The sequence below is a fragment of the Scleropages formosus genome, chromosome 4 (assembly GCF_900964775.1).
Source record: "Scleropages formosus chromosome 4, fSclFor1.1, whole genome shotgun sequence".
Lineage (NCBI taxonomy): Eukaryota > Metazoa > Chordata > Actinopteri > Osteoglossiformes > Osteoglossidae > Scleropages > Scleropages formosus.
In genome coordinates, this window is record NC_041809.1 from 38,248,567 (window position 1) to 38,276,494 (window position 27,928).

At 50.3% G+C, this 27,928-nt stretch overlaps 2 protein-coding genes across 8 annotated transcripts; one reads left to right on the forward strand and one right to left on the reverse strand.

Moving 5' to 3' along the window:
• Window positions 1-3,807: 3,807 nt before the first annotated feature.
• Window positions 3,808-12,305, forward strand: LOC108934091 (CD99 antigen-like protein 2). Its single transcript, XM_018751599.2, has 10 exons — window positions 3,808-4,223; window positions 5,598-5,654; window positions 6,029-6,088; window positions 6,577-6,669; window positions 8,245-8,319; window positions 9,066-9,137; window positions 9,461-9,505; window positions 10,655-10,774; window positions 11,016-11,081; window positions 11,366-12,305. Exons 1-10 carry the CDS (start codon window positions 4,163-4,165, stop codon window positions 11,416-11,418), a joined length of 702 nt encoding a protein of 233 aa, XP_018607115.2. The 5' UTR covers window positions 3,808-4,162; the 3' UTR covers window positions 11,419-12,305.
• A 2,767-nt stretch (window positions 12,306-15,072) lies between these two features.
• mtmr1b (myotubularin related protein 1b) lies at window positions 15,073-27,908 on the reverse strand. Of its 7 annotated transcripts, none has more exons than XM_029250978.1 (17): window positions 27,413-27,908; window positions 26,516-26,654; window positions 23,853-23,876; window positions 22,773-22,838; window positions 21,237-21,312; window positions 20,831-20,925; window positions 20,469-20,573; window positions 20,232-20,330; window positions 20,035-20,118; window positions 19,012-19,161; window positions 18,724-18,912; window positions 18,354-18,539; window positions 17,972-18,178; window positions 17,535-17,627; window positions 17,328-17,441; window positions 16,787-16,963; window positions 15,073-16,423 (listed from the first exon to the last, which is right to left on the reverse strand). In XM_029250978.1, the coding sequence occupies exons 1-17, from the start codon at window positions 27,559-27,561 to the stop codon at window positions 16,256-16,258; spliced, it is 2,121 nt and encodes a 706-aa protein (XP_029106811.1). In that variant the 5' UTR covers window positions 27,562-27,908; the 3' UTR covers window positions 15,073-16,255. The 7 variants fall into 7 exon arrangements, with proteins under 7 accessions (XP_029106811.1, XP_029106812.1, XP_018607584.2 ...); XM_029250979.1 differs by lacking the exon at window positions 22,773-22,838 and adding an exon at window positions 25,176-25,199; XM_018752068.2 differs by lacking the exon at window positions 23,853-23,876.
• Between the last annotated feature and the right edge of the window lie 20 nt (window positions 27,909-27,928).

The following is a 27,928-nucleotide window of genomic DNA, read 5'->3' on the forward strand; positions in this document are numbered from 1 at the left end:
AAGACCCCTCTGTCAAACTCCTGAAGTTCGCAGACGACACCACACTCATCGGCCTCATCCGGAATGGTGACGAGTCTGCTTACAGACAGGAGGTCCAAGAGCTGGCTGTCTGGTGCAGTCACAACAACCTGGAGCTGAACACGCTCAAAAAAGTGGAGATCATCGTAGACTTCAGGAGAAACACCTCAGCATTACCCCACTCACCATCATGAACAGCACTGTGGCAACAGTGGAGTCATTCAGGTTCCTGGGCACCACCATCTCACAGGACCTAAAGTGGGAGTTCCACATAGACTCCATTGTGAAGAAGGCCCAGCAGAGGTTGTACTTCCTTCGCCAGCTGAGGAAGTTCAACCTGCCACAGGAGCTACTGATGCAATTCTACTCTGCAGTCATCGAGTCTGTCCTCTGCACTTCTATAACTGTCTGGTTCGGCTCAGCTACGAAATCAGACATCAGAAGGTTACAGCGGATAGTTCGGACCGCTGGAAGAATCATCGGCACATCCCCCCAGCTCTCCAAAAACTATACTCCTCCAGAGTCGGTAAAAGGGCTAGCAAAATCATTCTAGACCCCTCACATCCAGGCCACTTCCTCTTCGAACCTTTGCCATCTGGCCGGCGCTACAGAGCACTGAGCACCAGGAGAGGCAGGCACAAGAAAAGTTTCTTTCCTCAGGCCATCTACCTCATGAACAGCTAAATCCCCCCTAGAGAGTAAACCAGTGCAATACATAACGCTGTTTATATTTATATCTATTTATCACATCATATGTCTTACTCACATTCCCTTGCATTTGTATAGAACATACATATAATGTCTAGTGACTATTTTTTGTATATTGTGTACTTTATATTTTTTTATCCTTTATTCACATATTCTATCTTCTCATCTGTGTCTTGTCACTGTCATTCTGTCTGTGCTGTGGAAGTTTCTGTCACCAAGACAAATTCCTTGTATGTGTGAACATAGTTGGCCATAAAGCTCATTCTGATTCTAATTTTGTAAACTCTACGTAAACTGTTCTTTCGTTTGCCTTTGATCTGTATCTTATAACAAAAAAGTCAAGGACAAGCAGGTTATTCCGTAATTTTCTATAATTCTAACGAGGCAGCATCAGCAACATAGAATAGATAGACGTTGCACTCATCTATTCAGCTGAAATGTTAGAAAGCAGTTGGAGGCTGTGTTTTCTGCCCTCAACTCAACAGCAGCTTCTGCTGCCAGTAACTTCGAAAGTGAGAGACATACAATCATTCCTTCACTGCTTAACATGCTTATAATACAATGAGGTACATACAGTATTTTATTGGAGCAATTCTGTCTCAAGCACTGTAACCGATGGCTCCACTTAGGAGACATTGTAGCTACTGGCGCCGAGTCAAAAGGCCAGAGACTCAAATTCATCCCGAAATGTACAACAGAAATATTACTTACTGTTATTCCTTGAGGGGGTGCGGTGGCGCAGTGGGTTGGACCGCAGTCCTGCTGTCCGGTGGGTCTGGGGTTCGAGTCCCGCTTGGGGTACCTTGCGACGGACTGGCGTCCCGTCCTGGGTGTGTCCCCTTCCCCCTCAGGCCTTCCGCCCTGTGTTGCCGGGTAGGCTCCGGTTCCCCGTGACCCCGTACGGGACGAGCGGTTCTGAAAATGTGTGTGTGTGTGTTATTCCTTGGACAGGGGGTGCGGTGGCGCAGTGGGTTGGACCAGGGTCCTGCTCTCTGGTGGGTCCGGGGTTCAAGTCCCGCTTGGGTCGCCTTGCGACGGACTGGCGTCCCGTCCTGGGTGTGTCCCCTCCCCCTCCGGCCTTACGCCCTGTGTTACCGGGTAGGCTCTGGTTCCCCGTGACCCTGTATGGGACAAGCGGTTCTGAAACTGTGTGTGTGTGTGTGTGTGTGTGTGTGTGTGTGTGTGTGTGTGTTATTTGTTGGCCCTAAATTCATTACGGCCTATGATTCGATGTGAAGCAACAAACATCATAGGGATATCATCACTCAGATTAGTGCCCTGATGTGCCATTATTGAGGCATATAATTGTTAAAAAAAAAGAACAAATAAGTCATGAACACCTTAAAAACTTGCCTTAACAATCCTGCACACATGTTATAGAAACAAAAATATGCACACAGTATTAATATTAATGCAGAAGTTACCCCAGATTGGAAGAAGCCAACAAGGAACAACAGGGCTTTCTAGCCATCATTTCAAGCAAAAATGACCATTTCAAAATCTTTATTTGTTTTCCTTAATTCTCCCTCTGACCCCTAACCCAAACCGCTCTGGACCGGACTATTAGTTTTCTCCAACGCAAGGTTCTTGCACTGGAGTGACAAAAGCGGAATTTACATAAAGCCACAAACACAGGGCATTGACCATTGTCAGCCAGGGGACTCAAACACACCCAGCGCTCACCTGTGCCTGGTGGGTTCAAGTGATTAATGAACATGGAAAGTCAAGTGGCAACACACACAAGTTTCTAATATTATTCTTCAGAGGCAGAACTCAGCATCATCGCCTTTAACTGACACTTTTCTCCAAAGCAACATACAGCGGTAACAGTTGTTTACCCATCTATACAGCTGGGTAATTTCATGGTAAGTACCTTGCTCAAGGGAGCTACAGCTGGAGGTAGGATTCAAGCCAGTGATCTTTGGTTCCCAAGGCAGCAGCGTTAACCCCTAGGCTACCAGCCATCCCCACTAAGGGTAAATGAATAGTGTAAATGTACATCCCTCAAGGGTAGCTACTGCAGGAAGGTCTCTCCTGGGGCTCAAAGAACCAGCTCCAGTCCCCAGGGCCAGAACCCCTCCGCTACATGTCCTCTGTGTGATAACGTGTAACGATTTGTCCTCCGTGCTGCTGTTGTCCCCCCTGTAAAGTGATGCGTAACATCAGCGTAACGTCTGTGCAACATCTGTGTAACACTGTGTTGTGTCACGAAAGGTAAAGTGCAGAGGTTCTCAGTCCCGGCTCCACTGTGGCGGAACGACCCCGTCCCCCCCGCCACTCAGAACTGCTGAAACTCTGCCTACGTGGGGTCTGAAAACTCGTCGCTCCAGCTCGCTCACCAACATGATGTATGGTGAAAATGTTCATGCACCGTGACTTTATGATCATGCCCACATAAGCCGCTACTGCTGTACTGTAGCGTGTCGCGCAGCGCGTGGGTTTGGATGGGTCGAAGAAGGACGCAGAGAGGCAGCTGAGCGTTCATCTCGAACGCTTTAGTAGAGCACCTGCGCACAGGGGAATAATGTCTCGGTCCGAGGACCCCGTTTCCTGCAGGACCCGCGCGCCTAGCCAGCCTTCCCAGCCTGCTTAGCGCCGCCAGGCTCGCTGCTCGCCCCCCGCAGACGCAAAAGACACAAACACCCCCTTATATTCCCCGTGCGTCACCAAAGTCTAACCAATTATTGAATTACAATAAACACATTTCCCGCTCAGAACAGTAACGCGGGTCGTTACAGTATGTAAATGTTTGTGTATCTTTAAAATAAAAAAACTGTTTTTAGTAGGAAGGTGATCAGGGTTCGTCCGCCTGAGTTTCGTGCAGCTGCTCGTGTGATGAACAGAACGTTGCTTCAGATGGTGGAAAGGAAGAAACAAAGTGCACTTAAGAGTCACGCGCGTCTCTATGATCCATCCAAGTGTCTCTTCCTGCTCACGTAATAATGAATACATTGTATTTTCTACGAGACGCTGGTCGCTTCGGACAAAACTCGTGTCTGATAAATCATGAACACATGGACATGATCATCATGTATCCTCTGGAAAGTGACGGCAGATCTGCGCTCTTCTCGTGGCGGGAACTGTTCGGATCGGATCGGATCGGTTCGGACAGGAGAGAATTTTGCGGCTCTTCGCCTGAACTGCAGGCACTGCAGCTCCTCCGAAGACTCCGTCTGTCCTCTTTATCGATCATCGCGGTATGAATTCACACTGGGAAAGTCGATTAGTGATCTCTCGCTCGTCTGACACCCCCCCGCCCCCCGCAGCCGCCCCCAGCCGGTCGGGATCCGCCCATGATCCCCCAGTTCCCTGCCCGTCGCCGGAGCTCCAGAAGCGGATCGGAGCCGCGAAAGTCAGTGGGTCAAAGCGACCGCATCGCCGGTATCACGTTGAGGTTCGGAGCCCGAAGTGACCCACCACCACCATCACCATCATCATGGCCACGCGCCGCACGTGGTGTTTGCTGGTCGCGTTCGCGGCGCTGACTCTGCTGCAGGGTAAGTCCGCGTCGCGTGTGTCCCGGGCAGGCCGAGCGACCCTCGGCGGGTAAAAAAAAACGTGGTGAATGTGGTAGAAGGTGGTAAAAGGTGGTAAAAGCTGGTAGTAGTGTGGACCCCCATCGTGGTTCGTGCACTTAAACAGTATTGAAATGTCGCTTTTTTTTTGTCCGACGATATATTCCGGCTTTTGTTCGTCCGAAGGAGCGCGAGACTCAGTCAGTGTAGTAGCGTCACGTGCTCAAGTTTCACATGTTTACTTCTTACTTTCAGAATGTTACAAAGTAACTCGGTGCGGCGAACTACAGTTTTGTAGTTTATAAAAACGTTTTTTTAGTATTTATGCGAATAACACGGTGACCGAGACGCGCCGCTGGGCTCGTTTACCGTGGTAAAATCCTCTGCGTGCGACCGGTCCGCCCTCACTTTCCCCTTACGTGGTAATAATATGGTAATACTACAGTATTGTAACGACCGCGAGTTTGAGCGGAAAATGTGTTTATTGTAAATAGTTGGATTATGGGGAAAATGTGAGTGTTCAACCGCTGGAGGGACCGGGGGGGGGTGACCCTGTTGGGGGGGTAGTTCCCGAGTGCCGCTGTTGTTCCAATAAACGTCGTTCTCAATGACCAATGACCACTGACCCCTGTCCCCGTGTCCTCCTTCACCCCGTCCGACACACGTGTCATTGTTTGTGTTTACAAGTTTAGTGACTGAAAAGCCTCTGCTCTGGTACTACACACTGCTGTGTACCGTGGTATGTGACACATGGACTGTACTCTACATATATGATATGGTCTCATGCGGAGAAAAGTGTCTAGTAAATATAAATATTCATGTACGTGGTGACGGAGAGACCTTTTCACTGTTTACCTGATGATGCTGCAGTAAAGGAGTAAACCTGGGGGGGGGGGGGGGTGTTGTCACCCCACATCATCTCTTTACTCCTTTCTCTGAGTTCACTTGTCCTGCTTTACCGCAGTGAGGCGTGGTGTGACTGACAGGCTCTTTGCTCTCTCTCTCTCTCTCTCTCTCTCTCTCACACACAGTTTTCCCAGTTCATGTGACTCATCCATTTCTTTCTTTACGGTCCAACAGAGAGGAATAGACGTAGAAAAGACGTTTCTGTGCATCGAGACAATTCTGATATTATGTGTCATTGATTTGCGCCTCTTTCACCTCCAGCACGAGTGACTCAGTCACTGGGCCTCCTCCCAATTCCCTCCGATTTGCTGCGTAAAGGTCATTTCGGGTTGAAGGGAGTCGCACGCTTTCTGTTGCTTTCGTGCCGCACGGCTCCTGACGCCCAGGATTTAACGTGTTACTCTCGTCCTAACCGTGATGATTAACGCTCCTTGTTTTTGTGCTCCGCAGCTCTCGCTCAGGATTTAAGCCTTTTGGATGCCCTGGATGAAACGTCGCCCAAACCGAGTATGTAAGATTTTCACTTCCGCTTTGCGCACCTTTGCAGGCCGTCAGGGGGACGGAGAAGGGAGTCGGCCGGCGGCTCGGCAGGGGCATCAGCGGCACGGGGCGTCCTCCGGCCGTGCCGCGCACCCGCTCGTCTGAAACGCGCCTCTAAACGTTTGCCCAGCAGTCGCGCTGGCTTTGTTCCCAATAGAAGCGTGAGCTTTAAAAGAGATCTCTCCTAAGAATAAGTAGAGGACTCATTTATTGTCCCGTACGATGGGTGTCACGTGCTGCTGCGAAATGCGAATCGAAAATTTGTCAAGTTTATTTCAACTCATCCATACTGCATATAATGTGTGTTGTCATGACTTGTTACCTTTGTTTCTCCTCCGCAGCTGCTGCTCCCAAAGCGAAACCCCAACCTGCACCAGCAGGCGGAGGGAAAGGAGGAGCAGGTGAGTCGTGAATTTTGTTCCCCTTTTTCTTGTGCTGCTTCGTCGAGAGAATCTGTCCGTAGGGCCTTGGCGCTCGGAGCCGATGCTGCCTCGTGTACCGATTTCGTCGAATCCCTTAGATATCGTTTAATGTCTGCATGTAACGTGTTCCCCTTCCGGGGCGATATAAATGCCATTCCTCTTTGTTACGTGAAACCTTTGTTTTATCCCTCGCTGTACAAGCGAACGAAATGTTGCGGTGCTGCGACGTGTCGTCCGTCTCGTGTCGAGATCGTGCTTTGTGTCCATTAAGCCGCAGCCAACGCGTTGAGCACCGCTTCAGAGCTCAGAAGGCAGTAACGTTTCCGTCTTTTACGGTGAAATATGTGCGTTCGCTTGTTATTTCACCCAGCAACGCAAACAGAACTCCTGGTATCAGTCTTGAATAGAACCACGTAATACTGAAGGTCTGGGCAGTAAGTTTGTCTCGCTGTGAATTTCTCTTGCAGACTTTGACCTGTCGGACTTCTTTGACGCCACTACGAAAGTGCCAGGGAAGCCGAAGCCGAAGGAGAAGCCGAAGCCAGAAAAGCCCGCTCCAGGTAGAGCGGTCGCGTCTCGGAGGTCGTGAGCTCTCGGCCACTTGGCTGCGTGCGCTTCCGGGAGCTCGGCGACGTTGCGTGCGGACCCGCGTTCGGCGTCTCTGCCTGTGCCTTTCTGTGCCGCGCGTTTGCTTGTTCTCTGCCAGCAAAGCACGTAGTTTATATGTATTTTGTTTTATTTTCCCGTATTTAGAAACGTATGACGGCTGGAAATGCCGTTACCGCGCGACGAGACGGAGCGGCGCGGCGCTGGCTGCCCTTGTGGCCCATTCTTGCGTTTGCAAATCTGCAGCATTTGTGATTTGAAAATTTCAGTCGAGGACAGAACGCAACGGAACGGGACACGAGCGCGGCGCTGCCTTCGCGGCTCGTGTCCGGAGCTCTTCCGCGTGCGATCGATACGTAGAGGAGCGACGATGCGCGTGCTTATGGGACCAATCGGTCAGCAGTCAGCGGTACTTTGGCGTTTAGCGAGCAAAGGAGTTTTTATTTTCATCGAAGCACTTTTAGTGTAGCTTCACATTCTTAAAATGAAAAGTCTTACAAAGTATTTTTCTTCATCATAGCTGCGTGTAAGATTTTTAGCGAACCGAGCCCACGAATAAACAAACGTGCACATAAGTCTCGGGACGTCTTCATTATTAAGCTGTTATTGATTGTGCGGAAATAAGAAAATGATAAATTGTGGAAGTGTCCAGAAGCTGCTCAGCAGTCGGGACTGGGCAGCACGTTCCGGAGATGGATTTGCAAAGTTTATTGAAAAACGGTAAAATCACAGGTTACTCTCATTATCTGGCATCTCCTCCAAATCGTACTCTGCTCTGTGGCCCGTGTTTCCAGGATAGGCTTCCGTCCACCAGGGCCCTGCATTCCATTCCGCTAACGCTTGTTTGAAATGGAAGAGCAGAAGTGTTACAGGGATTTTTTTTTACAGAACCTCATCCATAAATAATGTGGGGGGCATCTGCATTATGTGCTTTTCGTGGATTCAGACAGAGCAGTAAGTGTAACTGTAGAGTTACAAACAAATTGAGTTACGAACAGACCCCGAGTCACAAGTCGCCGGACGAGGACAAGCTCTGTCCCGAGGGAACGGGTACGAGCGTTACCTTCATGGGGACACGGCCAAGCAGACGAGAGACCGTTCCTTTCGCGCCGCTGCTTCTCCGTGCAGCCTGGCGAAATGCCGTGCGTCCGGCTGCTTGAGAAAAGAGGGATCGAGGCGCCTTCTGGGGGATTAGCGAGCGCGTTCGCGCTGCCCGTAACGGGAAACTTGTTATTTTTGTAAATTGTTACAGCAGGGCGCTCGTCGAACACAGATTGACAGTGAGCCGCCGATGACAAGATACAAGATTGGAAACCAAAGTACGGCTGTTTGACAAAATATGTACGGTGTTGTTAAATGTCTGTTTTACACATTCTGTTCTTCTGCCCTTTTGCCTTTGTTGAGCACTCTGTGAAAATACACCGAATTATTATTTATAATGTCTTTATGGAGCTCGCACCTTTGTCCAGGGCACCTGGCAGTGTGCGTCACAGATGGGGGTCTGACCTTTTTCCTCAACCTCTTTGCAGCTGCTGACGACCTTGACCTTTCCGATGCCTTGGACCCAGACAACGACATAAGAAAAGAGAGAAATAAGAAAGGAGGTGAGCACCACGTACCGCTTTCTGAGCAGCATCCCTGAGCTGCTGGGTGCCGAGTGCTTTACGAATCAGAAACGCATCGTGTGCAGGGTCTCGCTCTCCGGTGACATTTGGAAGACGGCGCCGCGAGTCTTGGATTTCCTCTCGGGTTAAGGTGCGGGCGCGCCATTGTCGTCCTTCGGAGGCACTTTCCCGGTCGCCTCCTTCGGGTTCGAGTCTTTGCGCCGCCCCGTTCGCGTGACGATGCGGCAGCCGTGGTGCCCCCTGCTGCCGGACGGGGCACGTTTGAGACGTGCTTTCGGTAGCGGGTGCGCGGCGGTGTTTCGGCATCCTTCTGCAGACGCCCGCCGAGAGAAGAAACGGTGCGCTTGCTGTTCGACGGGCCCAGTTCCTGCTCCCCCCACGAACAAGGAGATCACGGAGGTGCCATCTGCCAGCCTCCTCACTTTCTCTGCTTGGCTGGACGCCGTCTGTGGTCTCCGTGCATTTCGCCGACACCGTTTCTGGAGTTTCACCACCGTTTCCCACCGACGTGTCCTCTTCGGAGGCTCGGACCGGGATTCGATGACCGCTTTGAGGAGGAGTCCGAAGAGCTGTACTCCTTAGTTTCGCGTTTCACCGAATGACCTTTAGATGGTCAGATCGCTCTGTTCGTGCATGATCACGTTTGCCCTCTGGCGCCCCCTGTAGCACCGGAGGACAAACGGCAGGCGCACACTGAGCCGCCTCCTGCTTCTTGTGTTTCCCAGGTGGCCAGATCAGTGACAGTGACCTGTTTGACATCGTTGACACTGGTGACTACAGCCCTGACAAAGGGAAAGGTGAGGTCCTTCCAGAGCCTCGTCCAGACAACGTTCTGACTGGCGTGGTTATGTCGGCACGGCCCCGCGCTACATCTTGTGTCCGTGTGAGATATCCCAGAACCCCCTCCGTCCCGTTCTCTCCTGTTCTTTCCCAGCTTCTCTTCTACATACAGGAGTGAATTACCGATTAACTTCCACGTGATCTTTCAAAGAGCGTAAACTAGCGCTCTTTTTCCGTGTCGAAAGGACGCCGATGCTCTTAGTGAGTGGTGGGCCCATCGGCTGGTATGTCCCCTCTGGCCATTCTTCTCAATATATTGTGGACCTTGTTTCCTCTCTAGGTGGGCGAGGCTCTGTGATGGACTCAACTGACGATAGGAGCTACGGTATGTGGTAAACAACGATGCCGTGCAGCCCCCGGGGTGTCGTTCTCGTGTCACTAGTGGTTGGGCGCACGTCCCAGGGGCCTGCAGTTAACTGCCCTTCATTCATATTTGTGACAACAGTCACCCCCAGCACAGCCTTTTCACGCCCTTACCATCAGGCAGACGCTTACAGGAGTGTTAAAGCCAGAACCTCAAGGCTGAAAAACAGTTCTTACCCACAGGCCATGAGGCTTGTGAACGACACCCATCCGCTGCCTCTCCACCCATCACGGCAGACGCAGCCTGAGCCTGAGAGGCGTCAACTACCCCATCCTTCCTACACACATACACACATCCACAACGCCAACAACCTCAGAGACCGCAGACTACCTCCGCATACCTTGAGTATGCAAATGCACCCCCCCAATCTACCTCTGCAGGACTTTGCACATGTACGACTTTCACGTTTACGTTGCGCGCTGCACACTTTATATACGTATATAACCTCGTTTCTTGGATTTTTGCACTAATAGTAATTTTTGTAAATTTGTGGTTTATGCCCTCTGTTCTCCTTGTGTTTTTCTTTCCTTATGTCCTTAGAATTTATGTCGCAGGCTGCTGAGAGGATTCACAGAGTAAGAATCTCATTGTAGGGTGTAACAAACTGTTTACTGTACACATGACAATGAACTCTTGAATCTTGGTACCTTTGTCAGAGGTGCCTTACAGCACAAGGGACGCTACACTTAGGTGTGTACAGCTGTCTACTCGTCCGCACAACATACAGTGTAGCTCGCTCGCTCTCTCTCTCACAAGCAACGCAAAGCGACCAGTTCACCTGAAACACACGTCGTTTGCGCTGCGTGAGGAAAACGCGCAAACTCCATAGAGGCTCCGCCGGGTTCGAACCCGGATCTGTAGCCACGGCCCAGGAGAGGAAAGCAGCGGCGCTACCCGCTGAGCCACCTGCATCACGTCGCATTCGGAGGCAAACTTGATGGTGTCGAGAAGCGTCGCCAAAGTAACGTTTGGAACATCCTTCTCGGCGATGGACCTTCGGGGCAGAGAGGAGGAGGACGCGTGTCGTCCGAGCGGCTGCTGGCGAGCATGGAAGGCGACGCGTCACGCCGCCTGCGTCTGACCCCCCGCGCTCTCTCCGTCTCCCGACAGACACGACGGCCGAAACGGGCACCGTAGCGGGCATCGCCAGCGCTGTGCTCATGGCTCTGATGGGCGCCGTCGGCAGCTACGTTTCCTACCAGAAGAAGAAGTTCTGCTTTAGTGTTCAGCGTAAGGCCTTCTTCCGCCTTCCACCAGCATGTCTCGCAGTCCCCCTCCTGAATGTTTGCTGTCTGCAGTATTGAGTCATGGCTGGAGATGTGGAAGCCGGCGAGAAAGAGCAAGTGATGTGTGACTGACTGACTGACACACACACACACACACACACACACACACACACACACGTCGCCGTCTGTCAGTCCCGCCACCCCTTGCTTCACTTGATGGTGTCCTTGCTGTGTCCCGACTGCAGAGAGCCTGAATGCGGAGTACGTGAAGGCTGAGAGTCCCGAGTCCGTGGTCTCCCAGGAGCCCCCAGGTAACGGCGCCGCGATTCCAACACCCGATCCCACCCCCTTGTTGGTTCGCTACTTTCTAAGGTGGGACTAAATGCATCTCGCAGCTCAGCTGTTGAAAGCAAACGGGTTCCGTGTGTCAGTGTTTGTTTGTGTGGTTTCGCGTAGTTAGTGGCTGTCGCAGGTCGGGATTGTGGTCGGAAATGGTACCGAACAGCGGGCTTTATTGGAAGCATCTGGAAAGGGGGGGGGCAGGCATTCCGGATCATTCTTGAGCGCTTTACAGCTCTCGCATTTCTTCCTTCAGTTCAGCAGACGCTGCTGCAGCCCCCCAGCGCGGAGCCCCCCAGCCAACCATAACGCGATGCACGAAGTATCCCTGATCCCACCCCCCACCCCCAAGCCAAACGTATGTGGCAGCTTCGCAGGTAATTTGTTGAAAGAATCGCCAAGGATTTGTTTTTGAGCCACAACCTCAACACCACACTTGTGTGTTGCCGGTTTTTCCAAACATTTCTTTTTTGGGAGTCGAGCTCGCGCTAGACTGCTTCCCCACGAGAGAAGGAGAACTGGGATTCGATACGGGTCGGACGTGCGACGGGGAAACCGGATCGGCGTCTCGGACCCTGGACGCGGGCTTCCCGTTGACTCCGTTCTTACCGTGGTGTATTGAGGCCGCGTGATTCTCCGCAGCAGCTGCTCATACATGAGCTCAACGGTTTCCTTTCCTCTTGTGGTATTTTAAGTACTTTCTAAAAGCAGAAGTTGCTGACGTGTCGGAATCCGCATGCTTTTTATTTATCGGACTGCACCGCTTTACTTTCTCTGCTCGCGTGCGCTCCCTCGAGAAGTTCTTTTTCACAAAGTGGCACATAACTGTCAAAGATTCACTTGCTCGCAGTCACTTTTGTTCCATGGCTTGTTCTTCTTTCACCTTGAGCGACGTCACTGTTGGAGTGACACACGTCCGTGGAACATAAATGGCCAGTAGGGAATAGGGGTTGCACGACTTGAGATTTCTTTCGAGTCGACGTCGACTAATCGCTGGTGACGTCATGAATGAACGCGGAAGGAAATGCTTTGCAACAACCGACAATCTGTATTCTCAAACCGAGCATCTGTGCTGACAGACAGCTCATACATGGGCTCTATATGTATATATGAAACATAAGATGGGACATCGTAGCCAGGTTTAAAAAAAAAAAAAAAGGCGTTTTTCATTTTTTGTTTTAAAATATTAACTGTTTAAATGAGGTGTATTTTAAATATTTTAGTTTTTTGACTTTGAGTTATTTCGTTTTGTGGTATCTTGATCAACCTGCATATAATCCATCAGTGGCTTCATCGAACCTGCTGCCTTCGCTCTGAGTTATTTATCATAAGTTAACATGGATCACTGGATGCTTTTCAAAAGCAGCAAGAGTTTCCTCTCCTTACACCGTTGTGCTGCGGACAAAATCCTCAGACACTCATTGTAGAAGAACCCGCGCAGCACCATGTTGTTCTAGATTGTCTGCGATCTCTGAATATGTTGCTCTAGTTTCTGCCATATTTATCATTTGTCCAGATGGCTCCAGAGTGGACATTTTTTTTTCCCAAAGAAAAGACTGCCAGTGAAGCTCACTTTTACATTAATTTATCAGACACTTTTCTCCAAAGCGACTTTCACTGAACTCTAGTGTTATGAGCCCACACCCCTTATTCACCGCGGTGACTTACACTGCTAGATACACTACTTACACTGGGTCACTCATCCACACAGTGGAACACACTCTGTCACTTACACACCTGAACAGCATGTCTTGACTGTGGGAGGAAACCAGAGCACCCAGTGGAAACCCCCACAGACACGGGGAGAACACGCGAACTCCACACAACGTATGGATCGATACGGTATGGAGCGTAACGGATCGAACCCACATCCTCTCGCACCACCCAGGCGCTGTGCCACCGTGCCGTTAGATTGGAAATACTGGGCACTTTAAGACATTGATCATATTTGGTATTGTGAGATTTTGATTTCTACACTTTGTATGACTAAACGAAAAGAGAAAATTAATAGACAAGTCCATGCTTTCCTAGGGTGTGTTCGCTCAGAATCAATAAAAAGCCCTTCTAATTTTTCTGCTAGTTAATTCACGTTATTTTTAAAACAAAAAAATGTTTTTGCGACGGACTGGCATCCCGTCCTGGGTGTGTCCCCTCCCCCTCCGGCCTTACGCCCTGTGTTACCGGGTAGGCTCCGGTTCCCCGCGACCCCGTATGGGACAAGCGGTTCGGGAAATGTGTGTGTGTGTGTGTGTGTGTGTGTGTGTTTTGTTTTTCAATTTCGAATCCCAAAACGAACGAACGAACGCACGCACGCAACGTACAGGGGCCGATTTGGATCGTTCCTCCGTAGTGTTAGCGGATGCCTTTTCACATGAGTGTACATTGCAATACGTTGCTGTACTTTTGTTGTACTTCAGGATGGATTTGCATATTTTGCAAGCGCCAGCAGCACAGGCTCCATCTTTAGTGGAGTATTTCCACACACCCGAAGCGCTGCTGGTTTGCTTCTCGGAGGCGTCCGGATTGTTAGCGTCACGATCAAGTGATCGGCAACTAGTCGACGTCAAGCTTAAAGCGTCATAGCAGAGCGGTAAAGTCGACTAGTTGACGAGTCTGTGCAACCCCTAGTAGGGAAAGTATATTCCTTTATATTCTGACTTGTGCTGCTTTGGTGAAAAAATGTAAATGAAAGGATTATATTACGGGGCTTCAGTTCATCTAATGGGGGAAAAGATTTTTTGAAAGACATTCAACACTTTCAGTGTTACGCATCGTGTTGCTAAATAGTAATTTACTTATCAGGGCAAATACTTGAGCTTCTATCCACTTGTGTGTGAACATTAACTGCGGTAAATGCATCTTCGTCTTCCGCCTGAGCTGTGCAGCTCGGCAAACGCCTTAAAACAGTTCTGATGTTTACAGCAGCGACATGCTGCTCCTCAGATGCCAAAGCATCATTGAAATGGAAGGAAAAAGTAGCGCGATGCTTTTCTCATGCTGTTGCTAAAGTTGGGCACAGACCTGTATTTCTGAAGGAATTATGAAGGGTGATGTTACATCTCAAATTGATTGTATTAAAAAAACTAATCTGAGGCTGATTTTCATTATTTATGTATTATCTTCCTGTTTGTAGCAAGTAGCTTTTTATAGTCACTTAAGATTTTTAGTGGTAGTGTATTAGAGAAGAGGAAGCTAATGGCTGCATTAAGTGGCTCAGTGGGCTGATGGATTGGCAACAGAGGAGAAAATTTTCAAGGCTACGACCCCCCTGAACAGAAGGTTCAGCAGGAACACAGTCACATTATCACTCATGTGACCCACCTACACATGGACCCAAACATGGTAAATCACTCCATCACTTTTAACTGCTGGTGAGGGTCGCAGGGGGCTGGAGCCTATCCTGTACCTTTTCTACTGCAGTTTCATACCAAATTGCATGAAAGGGTGAGTCTTCACTCATTACTGCCTGTGTCAAAGGCAAAAATAGAAGAAAGAAGCTGAATGTAAAACTAACAGTGAAATCAAATGTTCCTGCTTTTATTTATGGAATGTTTGAAGTTTTTAAAAACACAAAACAAATGGCACATGTGATGGGTTGAGGTGGCTAACAAACAAGCTCAGACAAAAAAAAAAAAAAAAAAATTCAAAAACTGTTGACCTCAATATAAAATAAACCTGACATTTACACCAACTTAAAAGGTCCAGTTAATTTAAGAAAGAGTGTGAACGACTAAAATGGACAGATTTCCATGTCCGAGTGTAAAATCCATCAACACAATGCTTCCCCGCAGCCATATTATCACAAATTACAAACTTTAGCAATATACATATAGAAGACTTTGAATTCCTCTGTTTAATTTTCAATATGATTCTGATACTTCAGAAATATAGCTTGACAAATGGACACTGAAGTGTTAGCTTAGGGGCCCTAAATGTTCACCTCTAGATCGCAGTATAAAAATGTTACCTGTCCATTTCACTCCATTGTGGGCAGTAGGGGAGCATCCAGGCATGTATTGTGATGTGCAAAGTCAACTAGGCGAGATGGATACACTAGAAGGACTGAGTGACGGCGTTTGAGAGCAAACGCACACATGATCACCTGGCTTGTCCTCTTAAATGACGATGCTGCCATTCGTTGACATATCGAACACATACAACGTGGCCTAAGACTCCCCCCCCGGCAGAAGAGTACAAAACCACACAGCTAAACACTGGACATGTAAACAAAACACAAAGAAACCAAAGAAATATTCTGTCCAGGTGTAAAATGACAAGTAGCACAGAGCAGAGGCAGGTGACACACAGTGAAACGGAAAAGGAAAATTATATAGTATTACATTATATAACATATAACATTATTACTTGTTACAAACTGGCTTACAATTGTTACTTTCTAGAATGCCCAGGAGGGGTGGGCAACCACTGGCCCGTGGCCCCCCAGAGGTTTTTTTTCTCCCTCAACCTTCAGTTGGGAGTTTTTGTTCCTTTCCCCGGTGGCCAGTAGGCACACTTATCGCTCTATAATAAGTTCTTCATGATGGTAGCCATTAGTCGACTGTTGTCTCTGTATCTGTTTTTCTTGCTTTATGCCTGTGCTAAAGCGCTGTGTCACTGCGTGAGAAGAGCGCTCTATAAAAATAAATTGAATTGAAAAGGTGGTGAGAGCGACTGCGACGTGTATGAATGGTAACTACAACCAGGGCGTTTGGGTGATAAAAGACTGAACAAATGTCACTTTTCTGAACTACTTCTCATTTTAACATTGTAGAAAGACCATTACTATGTGCTGCATAAACCTGTCAAATAAATATATAAGAGCTGCCAGGGAGAGGCAGGTAATACTTTTAGTTTAAAATGAGTCTTTTCTGCAAAATCATGATTGATATTCTTCTGCACATAAGCAATGGGGGTAAAGTATGTACAAAGGTGTTCCATCTGTCCATGTTTGGTAAGATTCAGGATGTGGTCAAGTGGTTTTCTCCAAAAAGGCATCAATCACTAAAGCCATGAAAACTCATCGTGTCAGTGACACTTTGATAAAAAGGCTAAAACACTACAAAGAGCTGTCACAGCACTATTAAAAAAGAGCAACGCAGGGTGGAGATGAGGAACTGCGAGCATGTGTGTGTGTGCGCGTGCGCACTCAAACAGTGGTGTAGAGCGGCGTGCTGGTGTGCGAAGGCGAAGGGCCGTGTTCAGAGGACGAGGAGATGGAGCGAGAGGAGGCCACGTCTCGCTGCAGCTCTTCCACCTTCTTCTGCAGCTCTGTCCTCAGTACCAGCAGCTCCTTTAGGTGCTGGTGCACCGGCATCTGAGACAAGGGTACGGACAGAGTGACTCCGACATACCGGCGCAGGCAGCGTCTCCCCTAAGTTTGCAGATGTGCAGCAGGGGTCTCATCCTGCTCCAAGTGACTGCTGTACGTGCCGGGATGCGAACGCAGCGGCTTCCCTGAACCTTCAGTTTCAGTTCTGGCCACAATCACACAAAGAGTTCTAGAGAACCTGGGGGGGGGGGGGGGGCACAGTGGAGCCCAGCAGGAGACTAGAACCACGGAGCATTCCCCCACATGACGTCACCGCCCAACCAGCAATTAAGGTAAACTTTTAGCGAAGATCAGTGTACAATAGACTCCCACCTGGCAGCCCCCCCCCCCAGCCCTTCCATGTCCTACCTGTGGCCTCATTCGGGGGTTCCAGCGCACATAGTAGCTGACCCAGAGCTCCAGGTGCCTCAGGCTGGCCACGGGATAAATGACATGGTTCTCATAGTTCACGTAGAAGGGGTTGGTGAAGTCCTCCACCTGGCTGTTCATATACGACCAAAGGGACACAGTCTTGCCGTGAACCTCCTAAAAGACCAGAAAAAACAAAGAAAACGGCCAAATTAAATTTGATTGCTTCATCATTCAAATTGCAGCTCCCTTATAACGTATCACAGCTGCTTGGTCTGGGAATGTTTTGTTTTCCTTTCCTCGGCTGTCGGAAGGGATGGTCTATATTATTAAATGAGCAAACTACCGCCGCTCTTTTAATCAAGATTTCTTTTAATGTGCAAACTGTATGTGCACTTCTGTCCAGCGCTGTACCAACTTGACAAGTACTGTATAAAAATCTCTCATCAAATAAAATACTTTCACTCAGGCCACAGTGGCCTTTCCATGTCCTGGGACGGAAAAGTCAGATTCTGCTCCTGCTTTTAGGCAGGACTCGTGCCTTGTTCACTCTCTCCTGCTCACTGTTGTACAGAAAGGTCCCGAAGAGGCAGCTGTAGAGATGATCCAGAATGGTGATGAGGAAGAGCTCATTGAACTCAAAAGCAGAAGGAAACTGTAAGAACAGGAAAAAAAGAAAGAAACTCAGTTCCCTGAGCAGCGGTAGTCGTGTTACACCCCCTGAGAGCAAGGCGTCTCAGGATCTTACCTGTCTCATCATCTGCCACACACAGTCCACGAACTGCACGAAGAGGGGCGAACGTTCCGAGTTGGCGTGGTTCTCATCCCCGTGGCCCACACGCTGCGAGCACACAGCACACACACATCATCCGTTGTTTCTCAGCACATGCAGATGGGGCTGGTGCTCTAAAGTAACTGAAGTTCATGTTCTCCCCAGAAGGAAAGAAAGAGCTGCATACCATTCCTCTACCCACTTAACGCCCCCTTCTTTCCTCCACTTCCTTGTCCCAGACTTTCTCTCTCAGCCTCATTCCTGCAATTCTGCAGAGCGACATAGAACTCGGAGCGAACAAGACGAGGAGCTACAGGTGCACACCTGCGATTCCCGAAGTGCAAACGGCACGATCAATAGCAGAACCTCTAGCGCTCTCTCCCCCTCATCCCTCACTCCACCTCCTCGCTCACCGCAGCAAAACGATGCCCGAAGCTGATCCACTCCTTCTCCAGCAGCACCTGGAAGCCCCTGAGCGTGCGGTAGTAGCTGTCCAACATCAGCATGGCAAGGGAGGTGAGCTGGGCCGTGCGGTCCCACCCGTCACTGCAGTGCACCACCACAGAGGTCTTCCCAGATTCGAGCTTGTCTGCCACGCGCACCGCCCCAGCCAGCAGCAGCTGTGCAGAAAGTGCGAGGAGGAGAACAAATGGACCGGCGAGATGGATACTGTGCGATGTTCACGCCATCGCACCGTACAGCAGGGTTTCAGGGCACCCTGAAGAGAAAAAAAAAAAAAAAGCCGTGGAGCCTTAACGGTGCAGCGCTGGCACATCTCCACTCCATCCCCCTTACCCGAATGTACTCCAGCCAGTGTGTGGAGTCGACAGCCGACAGCCAGCGTGCTTCATCGATGGAGGGGTACACCACCTCCTTGAGCTTGCGCAGGGACTCGCGCATCACATGGATGTTGGGGATGTCCAGGAAGTTGAGCTCCACATTGGGATAGAAGCTCTCGCTCTCGTAGCCCCCGTCTTTAGCCTGAGAGGAAGAAAAGGGAACAAAATCGTTTGAGGCCACATTCCTTGAGGGCTGCGTCACCCCCGGCTCTGGCCTCAACTAAACCGTACAGCATAACTAGACCAAGTGGCAAGCAGAGCCTGACCAAAGAGCAGCCGCACGTACTGCTAAATTTGCTACTTAAACAGCGCCCAGCTCTCTCCACCTTGTTCGTGTCGGCCACGCTGTTTTGGCGCGCATCAAAGATGGTGAGCTTGTGGGACTGGGCGTTGGCATCCAGGATAGTCTGCAGGTAGCGTTCATCCTCCTTGCAGCGGCGGTCTGTTGGACCCACCAGGGGCTGGCTGCAGCGCACAATGGTGGCCTGGCTTTCAGGGTGGATCCACGATAGCACCTTCAAAAGAGAGTGGGGGGGCATCTCCTGCCCATTCATGTATTCCTGCAGCAGTAGACGCAGCACCAATGATCTCCTAGACACAAGAGTCCCACTCACAGGGATGCGGTGCTTGGCCCGAAAGGAGGCCACTTTCCTCAGCTCCTCGTCCTTGATGCTCGTGGGCACGACCAGCAGCGCAGGGTAGGTGTCGCAAACCTCGTAGCTGCTGTTGATCTTGCTGATGGTCCAGCTCTCGTTGGGCAGACCCTGAAAAAGACAAACGTGGGGGGGGCAACACAGTCACACACACAAAGGTGCAGAGGCAATTTATAGCAATGCTTTTTCCCACCGATTCCAGAGCCGCTGAAGAAAGACCCCTTTGCTGTGAACTGACATTTTAAAGCACAGCAAAAAATAAAGTCAAGTTTGTCAGCAGAAACAAAAGTTCAAAGCAAAAACTTTTAATTCCTTCATCTGTCATGTATGACACCTGAAATTAAACGACTCCCGTTCTCCACAAAAAACATACGAAGGTATTTTCTTTCTTGTTTTCCTCTCCTTTCGAAATGCGAGACCCCTGATCGTTCCCCGGTGACAAAGCCTGCTGGGAAACAGCCACGGAGCGATGGAAAATTAATCTACGATAACCAGAGAACAGGAGGTGGTGGCAGTTAAAGTATTCGTGTGTGAAGCCATCTGGGAGAATAGCTGGCAACATACTGGTTAGAAGTGCTACCCTTTGGACCCAAAAGTCGCAGGTTCGAATCCCACTTCCAGCTTATTACCCTTGAACAAGGTACTTACCCCACATTGCTGCAGTAAAGTTGCCCAGCTGTATGAATTACAGGTAAATAACTAAGTCACTCTGAAGAAAAGTGTCAGCTCAATGAATGAATGTCAATGTCACATAAATGTAAGTGAGCAGTGTAACCAGTGAGTATATGGGCTGTAGCCCAGTGAGCACAACATTTCTTCCCCAGACTAGTGAAAGTGACACAACCGCTTCCTTCGCCAGGTGACACCACCCTGACTCCTTCACCAAACTCACCGGCTGCCACACCGCATATCAAGACGGTACTGCAGAGTCACGGCCGGGTTTGGTTATCCCTTCAGCCAGCTCCTCCACGTGCAGCTATTTACCTGTCTCTTGTACTCTGCAACAGGGTCGTACACCTTCCAGCCATCTTCCGGAAAGGTCTCCTTGTACAGGAATGCAAATAGGGGCTGGAATGGAACGACGGGACAAATAAATGCAAGAAAACCCTAGAAACTTCCACTGTACAACACCACACTGCTCTGCCCGTCAGTGATTCCACAGTGCAGATGACGGGACCCACCAGGTCATTGGAGAGGGGGAAGGCGTACTTGGTCAAGGTCTCAAAGATCTCCAGCTTGCTCTGCTCCTCCTTGTAGGCGAATCTGGGGTTCCTCATGTCCTGGAAGGGGAACGAGAGAAGATGGGAGGGAGGGAAGGAAGGATGGTCACACACACACACACACACACACACACACACACACACACACACACACACACACACCTACCTCAGAGGGTTACCGTGCTGAACTCCACTCACCTTGCACACAATCTCGATGCCCCGGTTGTTCTCGCCGATCTGCAGGCTGATGGTCTCCAGGCGGCTGATCACCCCCAGATTCACATCTAAGACAAAGGGCGGGTCCTAGGCAGGCCGTCAAATTATAGTTAAATTTAAGCAGTCCTCGTCCTCACAAAAACGCACAGTCATGCTGGGTCACGAGAGCAGCTAAAGCTTTACGCAAAGCAACTGTTACCCAAGTTTCTTATAAATGGCTATTTTACTGTATCGATTCAAGTAAGTTGCCTGATGAAAGATGAGGCAAGAGTGGAGAACGGGGCTCCGACACCAAGATTCCCCATCTAGGAAGAAGGGCAGAGAAACGTGGCGGAGAGACCTACCCGCTCCAGGCTCTTGAAGTACAGTTTGTAGTCGGTGACAGTCAGAGTACCGCTCACAGCCCCCGTGAACGGGCAGATGTACATGACGTCTTTTGCTGAGCAAAGAGCACGTAAAGAAGAAGAACCGTCACTGGAATACAATACAGAAGTAGAAAACACCTTCACTCACACCCAAAGCCCTCATCTTTCTCTCCCAGGCTTCGAGCAGTACTTGCCAAATTCAGGGCACGGGAAACTTTGGACTTTACTCACATGTACCTTCGAAACGGAAGCCCAGCGAGCGAGAAAGAGCAACGATGGAAACGTAGAAGAAAGTGCGCTAACTTCCACCAACCGGCAGAAAACAGCCGTGGGACTCGGAAGGTGGAGGACGGACTAAACGAGCAGCAAGCGAAGGAACCCTCACCGATGGTTTTGATGGTCTCTCCAGGGACCCGCGGCGCCTCCTCCATTTGGGCCTGTTTGTTCCCATCTCTGAGCGCCTGTCAACAGAGCGCCAGGTCAGCGGCCACCTCCCAGTGGGGCGTCCCGCCGGGGTGCCGGTGCCACTAGCGGGAGCAGTGTCGTGTACACGGATCAGACGCACGACTTGCAGCGTGTGTGCGTGTGTGTGTGCGTGTGTGCGCGTGTGTGAAAGAAGGCAAAACTGGACGAGTTTCATTCAAGTTCAGAGCTTCACTCGGTAAAGTAAAAAAGCTCCTCCAAGGTCCCTGAGCTGCACCTCTCAAAGGGCACATTTTTACACACTTTCAAATGAATAACCTGTCCAATTCACACACCAGTCCAGCGATGACTGCTGTTTTCTCATAACATTCGTCTCAGGAACTGATACCGGAGCTTCTCGACGTTTCGGCTCTTTGTGCCTCAGTCTGAAGGCAAACTGCACGTGTCGGAACTGAACCGGCAGCAAATAAACGGAAAACAGAGTTTGTACGGCAGCGCACGGTGTCACCCTTTCCTCTTATCCAGGGTGCGTGCGCTGCGAACGAAAGGCCGACGTGTCCGGGACCGAACGCAGAACAGCTCGGGCGAAGGGGAACTGCCACACAAGGGTGGACCGTATTCACTGAGACAGAGGGGTCAAGAGGGGACAACGTGAGGAGCAGAACAGCGCACTGGTGTGACGGGCAGGAGAAGCATAGGCGACGTCCACCATAGGCACAAGTGTAGAGGCAAAAATGACAGACACAGACACACACACACACACACACACACACACTAAATGACACGCTTGCACCCTTTTACGAGGACGCTTGCCTTCCTTGGAGACCTCAAGACCATCATTCATCGGAAATATTTTGAAGACTATAATTTCCAAAGGCTGTATTCAAATGTCTCTTCACACATTTCTATTTCACTTGTTTGTTTCAAAGGTTGAAAAGAGTCGCAAATAGAATGAAAAGACAAGGCGAGACAGAAGAAAACAAGGCAACGACTGTGGTCTGTCCCAGACTGGCTGCCATGGGGGACAGGATGTGTGTGTGTGTGTGGGGAGTGGACCTCAGCTGGGCCTCTGAGACATTAGCGGAGAGCCACACCTGCCCCAATCTGACGTCACCATAGGGTCCTGGCAGCACAAGTCTAACCGGGAGGCCAAGCTGGATCCCACAGATGAGGATCAGCGAAAAGAATTCAAAACATACCAACAGGGTGAGAAAATAACTAAGGACAAAACAACACGTGCAAAATATTATATTCATAGTTAAATACAAAAGTATTGTTAACAACTGAATTTAATAGGAGCTGTAAGTCTCTTACACCTTAAAATCACATCCAAGTGTCACACACGTTAGGTCCCTCCACCGCACTCACATGTCCCCTACGAAGGACATGGCAGAGCCGTGAGTGTGTCATGCTCTGGAGAAGACAGCACAGGGGGGCTGGCGCGCGCACACACACACACACACACACACACACACACACACGGAGGAGAGAGACTTGCCAGGGTGAGAGGAGCACGTTCAGCGTCGCTGTCCGAGCGATAGCCATTAGCGTCGTCGCCAGAGTCCTGGGCCACGCAGCGCAAGAAGCAAAGAGGGAGGGAGAGAGAGGAGGACGCACAGGGGGAAAGAGAGAAAATCAGCCCGAGTTGGCGAGCGCGCATGAAGCAAGGAGCCGACCCGACCCGAGGCGAGCCGAGCCGCGAAGCTCATGCAGCAGGTCGCTGTGCGCCGGAGACACAGGCGAGTTTCAGATCCAGCACTAAAAGAAAGACACCAGCAGCAAGCGAAATCCACGACGGGGCAGCCGGGGGTAGGAACCTCCCAAAAAGGGCGCGTGTACAGGGTTACAGGACTTCGGTGACGACCGGCCCACAGTGAACAAACTTGAGCGGGACAGTAAGAGAAACGGTAAGAGACACTTGCGTTTTTCCCAGCGATCAGCTCACATCACACTGGAGGCTGTGCTGAAAGACCCTCCCGCTGGGTCAACTCGTTGCCCGAACACCGCAGGGGTGCATTACGCAGCACCTTCCTTACAAATCTAGGCAACCCACACACACGCCGCAGAAAAACTCAGTGATAAACAAACCTCGATAACGGAGCATCGGTGACACTGAAAACAGTCAGTTTATCGACATCAAGAGAGCGGCGCCTCCTTGTAGCCTCAGCAACATAGAGCACAGTGACCACAGCCAGGCTGACAAGACACAGATTCTCTCACTGCGTGCACGTGCGTGCGTGCGTGCGTGCGTTGATCCATGTAGCCAGTAAGACTGTGTAACCCTGCACATAGTATCACATCATGGTCAAGGTGAGCCGAAGAACACTAATGACGAAAACAATGTTTATTACACATTCTGACACCCCCCGAAAAGGGGGGGGAAAAAAAAAAAAAAAAAACAAAAACGGCAGCAATGGGTAAAGAACTGCCTGTACTCGTCACTTGAGAAGCTGGGAATCGTACACGGGGACGGCAGCGCCAAAGTGCCGGGTCACCAGACATCCACAAAGAGGCACTGCTGGACGCAGGGCGGCACAGACAACACGGACAACACAGAGCTCCACCTGCTCGCTCTTACCCCCAGGTCCGGCCTCTTGAAAACCTGCAGGTGACAAACACAAACGAGGTGAGCAGAGCACTGACACACAGGTCCCTGAGCTCACACACATGTGGTGCAAAGCGAAGCAGCAACAGCGCTTGCCTTTAGCACAGTTATATTATTATTATTATTATTACTATTATTACATTATTATTATTATTGCTGCTGCTGCTCTTTTTTAAACTCCTCACCCTTACAGCTACATAGTGTTCATACATTTCAAAGAGCGCCACTCAAGGGTACTACTGGAGCAGCGAAGGCTGGGGCTCGAACCAGCAACCTTCAGGCCGCGAGGCCACGTCCTGCTACACGAGCTGCAGCGCCGGATTGACACACCGAGGGGTCGTTGCTGAGCTTCAGCTGTATCCAGGTGCGAAAGAGCGGACAGCTGAGCCCTGACATTCCGGTCTTTTCCTAAAGGCTCAACGGCAGCAGCTACTGTGCATATCAGGGCAGCACGTGAGCAAGTGGCCGTGCGAAGGAAAGCGTCTCGCAGAACACTTGTTCAACGCTCACAGATGGACTTGGAAAACCGAATAACGCTGCCCGCCTTTCCACCGTGGATGTCATGCAGTACGAGTGACATTTACAATCACGTGTATTCATTTCGCAGACACTTTTCTCCAAAGCGAGAACGCCACTAAATTATAATTCCTCATAATTATTACTTATTCCTTATCCGATTACTTCCTCCAAAGATGCTCACAAAGTGAGGTTCGCACACTGAGGCGCCTACTACTGCCTGCTTTGCCACGACAGAACCCTTTCCAGGAGACACTAACTTTTCGAAATATAACAATGTGCTCAGGTTCACTCTGTACTGACACCGTATGTAAGAATCATTCAATGATCACAAATAAGCTCCAGCAACAGAGATCAATCACTGTAGCTATATCACATCTTCGCGAAAAGCTCCACCCGCTCCATGCGGACAAAGGGGAAAAGTCGGAACTAAAATGTAAAAATGGAATCGTCAAGCGAAACGACAATATCCAGAAGCACCATATTTAAAAATGCGCACTAGAACGAGGAGATGTAGAAAAGAAGACGACGACGACGGAGGCGAGAGGAAAAGCGAAAGCGCTGAACGCAGCTCAGCTACAGGGGGGGCCGACAGCGAGACGGAGCACACGGGAAGCGAACGGCACGCGCGGCTCGCGTTTGGCCGACTTCCTGCCGCGGCCCTCGCGCTTTAGCGCCCAAACGCGGCGCCGCACGGCGTCAAGCGGCAGCGAGCGCGCGATCGCCACCGGAGACGGACAACGCGAGTGCAGAGAGCCGCCGAGAGCCACTGCTCCTTACCCTCAGATCTGACCTCCTTCCCACCTGCCAGCGAGAAACAGCACAAATATTACTGCACGGCACCTGTTCCACATCAACTGGAAGACTCTAGAGTGTACAGCGTAACATGTACAGCGTACAGTATATACAATGTAAAGATACAGCATCCCAGGGAATCATAATTCTAACAGTTTGTAGTGAAATATATTTACAAATAACTGATACAATATATCCCAGTTTGTTTTTTTTCAAGCACCCTTCGGTTCATGAAATGATTTAGAAATAACGATTTAGCATCGATTGGGGGACCCTGGCTCCTCACCAGTTGGGACCATTTGGGTCTCTTTGTGATGTCGTTACTAAGTCACACTCAATACATACAATTTACACAGACATCCCTTGATTTAGTCGTGCATTATATCCTGTAAAAATCTTACCTAAGGCTGCAATTTAAAAAAAAAAAAAAAGGCTCACTAACCTAAGTCTAAGCTAAGGCTCATTTCATAATTTTACTAATGTAAAATGAAGGAAAATAAAAATACCTTCCGTCCGCAAAGTGATTTTCAACACTCGTTAATTTCATAAATGTGCAAAATTCATAAGCTTACTAACGAACTTCAGACACAAGAGATGAAAACTCCAACAAGGGAGTCGAATGAACACCGAGGGTCTCGCACTCATCTTTCTGGGTCAATTTTACTGCGAGTTGACAGTGGAAGCGCAGGCAGGAATAAAGTTTAAAAAAGCGATCAGTGAAGAAAATGCTATTAAAACGAGAGAGAACGGAAAACGTTTGTTTCCTTTTGGAGATCAAGAGCTCGCAACACGTTCTACTCTGTTGTTACCGTGTTATATAACCGATCTCCCGCCGAGATCTCATCTGCATAAACAAACATCCTTCGTCCTGCTGTCAGCGTGACTCGTGACAAGAAGCGGCGGCACGAACGGCAGCATCTCACCACGGCCACGGCCACGGCCACGACCACGACCACGACCACGACCGCGACCTGTCCGCACAGCGTGCGACCCGAACCTAGCCTAGGTGCGCGCAGCGTTCCGCGGTCCCCGGCGTAAATAAATACTCACACTGTGTACAGTACTGCTGAAATGGGGCAAACGCATCTGGAATTCAAAAAAAAAAAAAAAAAAAAGACACGTGAGGCAACGGAACGAGATCCACAGAGACTCGGGTGCTTTTAGTTTTTTTTTGGGGAAAAAAAAAAAAAAAAAAAAAAAAAACGAACAGATGGATGGGAAAAAAAAAAAAAAAAAAAAAAAAAAACGAACAGATGGATGCGCAACGCCGCGCTCAGCCGCGCTCAGCCGCGCTCAGACCCCGACTGACACGCACGCAGCCCTACCTTGTAGTCGCGAGAGATGCAGATCATGGGTCCGGGGTCCGGCGGCGGCGTCGCCGGCGGCGGGACGGATCCGGAGATCTGGCTGGAGATGGTGGCGGCGATGAGCTGCTTACACCACTCCACGTGTGACCCTGTGGGGCTTGAGGGGCAAAGAAAGAGAGAGCGGCACGGCGGGTCAACAAAACGGCCCAAGTGCTCTTCTTCCGCCGCCGGCCCGTCATGATAATGATTCGACACGTCCCTCCAAACGGTAAACCCGCTCAAAAGCTGGTTACGCTCCATATTTCAGTACTGTTCATGAAACACAAATCCGCTGGCAGTTATACGTCTCTTCTTATGACCAAACTGCTGCTACAAAATGAATGATCATGCGGCATGCCGATACTGAACGCTCACTCACTCAGTCACTCAGTAAGATCGCTGCTCTCTTATGTTATAATATTACTTTAAGTTATGATGTGGTTGACACAACTGTTCGATCGTTACTGTTCCACTCTTCTTGTTACATGATGATGATTCATTCATTGCTGATGCTGTTACTGCTCGTTACTCTGTTACACCGGAACACCAGAGTCACAGTAACAGTGTTGTCACTAACTATGCTGCTGCTGCTGCTGCTCTTAGTTACGTAGTTACACCGCTAAATATTAATACGCTCATTGCTCATTTACTGCTGCTACACTCAGTGTCAATACATTCGATATTTATTATCGTTATGTTGTTACTGCTACTGTTACACTGACTGCAGCACTAAATCATCAGCCTGCTTCGTACTGCGTTACGCCGGCGTCACCGAGTCGTTCTTCCTCTGCCGGGCGGCGGCCGCCCTCACTGGCCGCCCTCACTGGCCGCCCTTTCTGCTTCTCACTCCGCCCCGGACCGGAAGAGTCACCTCACCTGTCCAGAGTCTCGACGCTCGGCTGCCGGGATCCGGTCCCTCCGGCTGCGGCGCCACCGCCGCCGCCGCGACTGGGCTTTCGGTTCGGCGCGGCGCCGCTGCTCTCCGGCCCGTAGCCGTAGGCGGCCGCACTCGGATGTTTCTCCATGATGATGTAGTCGTCCGCTGCCGGGACTGTGTGTCACTGTCGGCGTCGCGCGCGCTTGCCGCTTCCTTCCTGCCTGCCTGCCTGCCTGCCTTCCTCCTCCACTGATAAAATAAATCGTCCCGTTTCGTTTTGTCTTCGCCTCGCGTGTGTCCCCAGGCTGGGGGGCGGAGGGACGGGGGAGGGTGGACGGTGTCCGCGGCCCCAGGCCCGCTCTCAGCCTCCGCTCTGCAGCCTCCGCTCTGCGCCCCCGGTCCGTCGCAGTCCCGCTCCGCTCGAACCCGGCCGCTGCGAGCCACTCACTTCCGGTGGGACTCACCGGCGACACACGGCGGACGAAGAGCGAAGTGCGGCCGCGAGCTTTTAAAGG

What these genes read in the sequence shown, in the direction of transcription:
- LOC108934091 (XM_018751599.2), top strand. Translation starts at nt 4,163, where the DNA reads ATGGCCACGCGCCGCACGTGGTGTTTGCTGGTCGCGTTCGCGGCGCTG. An exon ending in CGGAGGGAAAGGAGGAGCAG is followed by an intron (nt 6,089 to 6,576) that starts GTGAGTCGTGAA and finishes TTTCTCTTGCAG; the next exon opens with ACTTTGACCTGTCGGACTTC. An exon ending in AGAGAGAAATAAGAAAGGAG is followed by an intron (nt 8,320 to 9,065) that starts GTGAGCACCACG and finishes TGTGTTTCCCAG; the next exon opens with GTGGCCAGATCAGTGACAGT.
- mtmr1b (XM_029250978.1), bottom strand. Translation starts at nt 27,561, where the DNA reads ATGGAGAAACATCCGAGTGCGGCCGCCTACGGCTACGGGCCGGAGAGC. An exon ending in AGCGTCGAGACTCTGGACAG is followed by an intron (nt 26,655 to 27,412) that starts GTGAGGTGACTC and finishes TTGCCCCTCAAG; the next exon opens with CCCCACAGGGTCACACGTGG. An exon ending in GCATCTCTCGCGACTACAAG is followed by an intron (nt 23,877 to 26,515) that starts GTAGGGCTGCGT and finishes TGTCACCTGCAG; the next exon opens with GTTTTCAAGAGGCCGGACCT.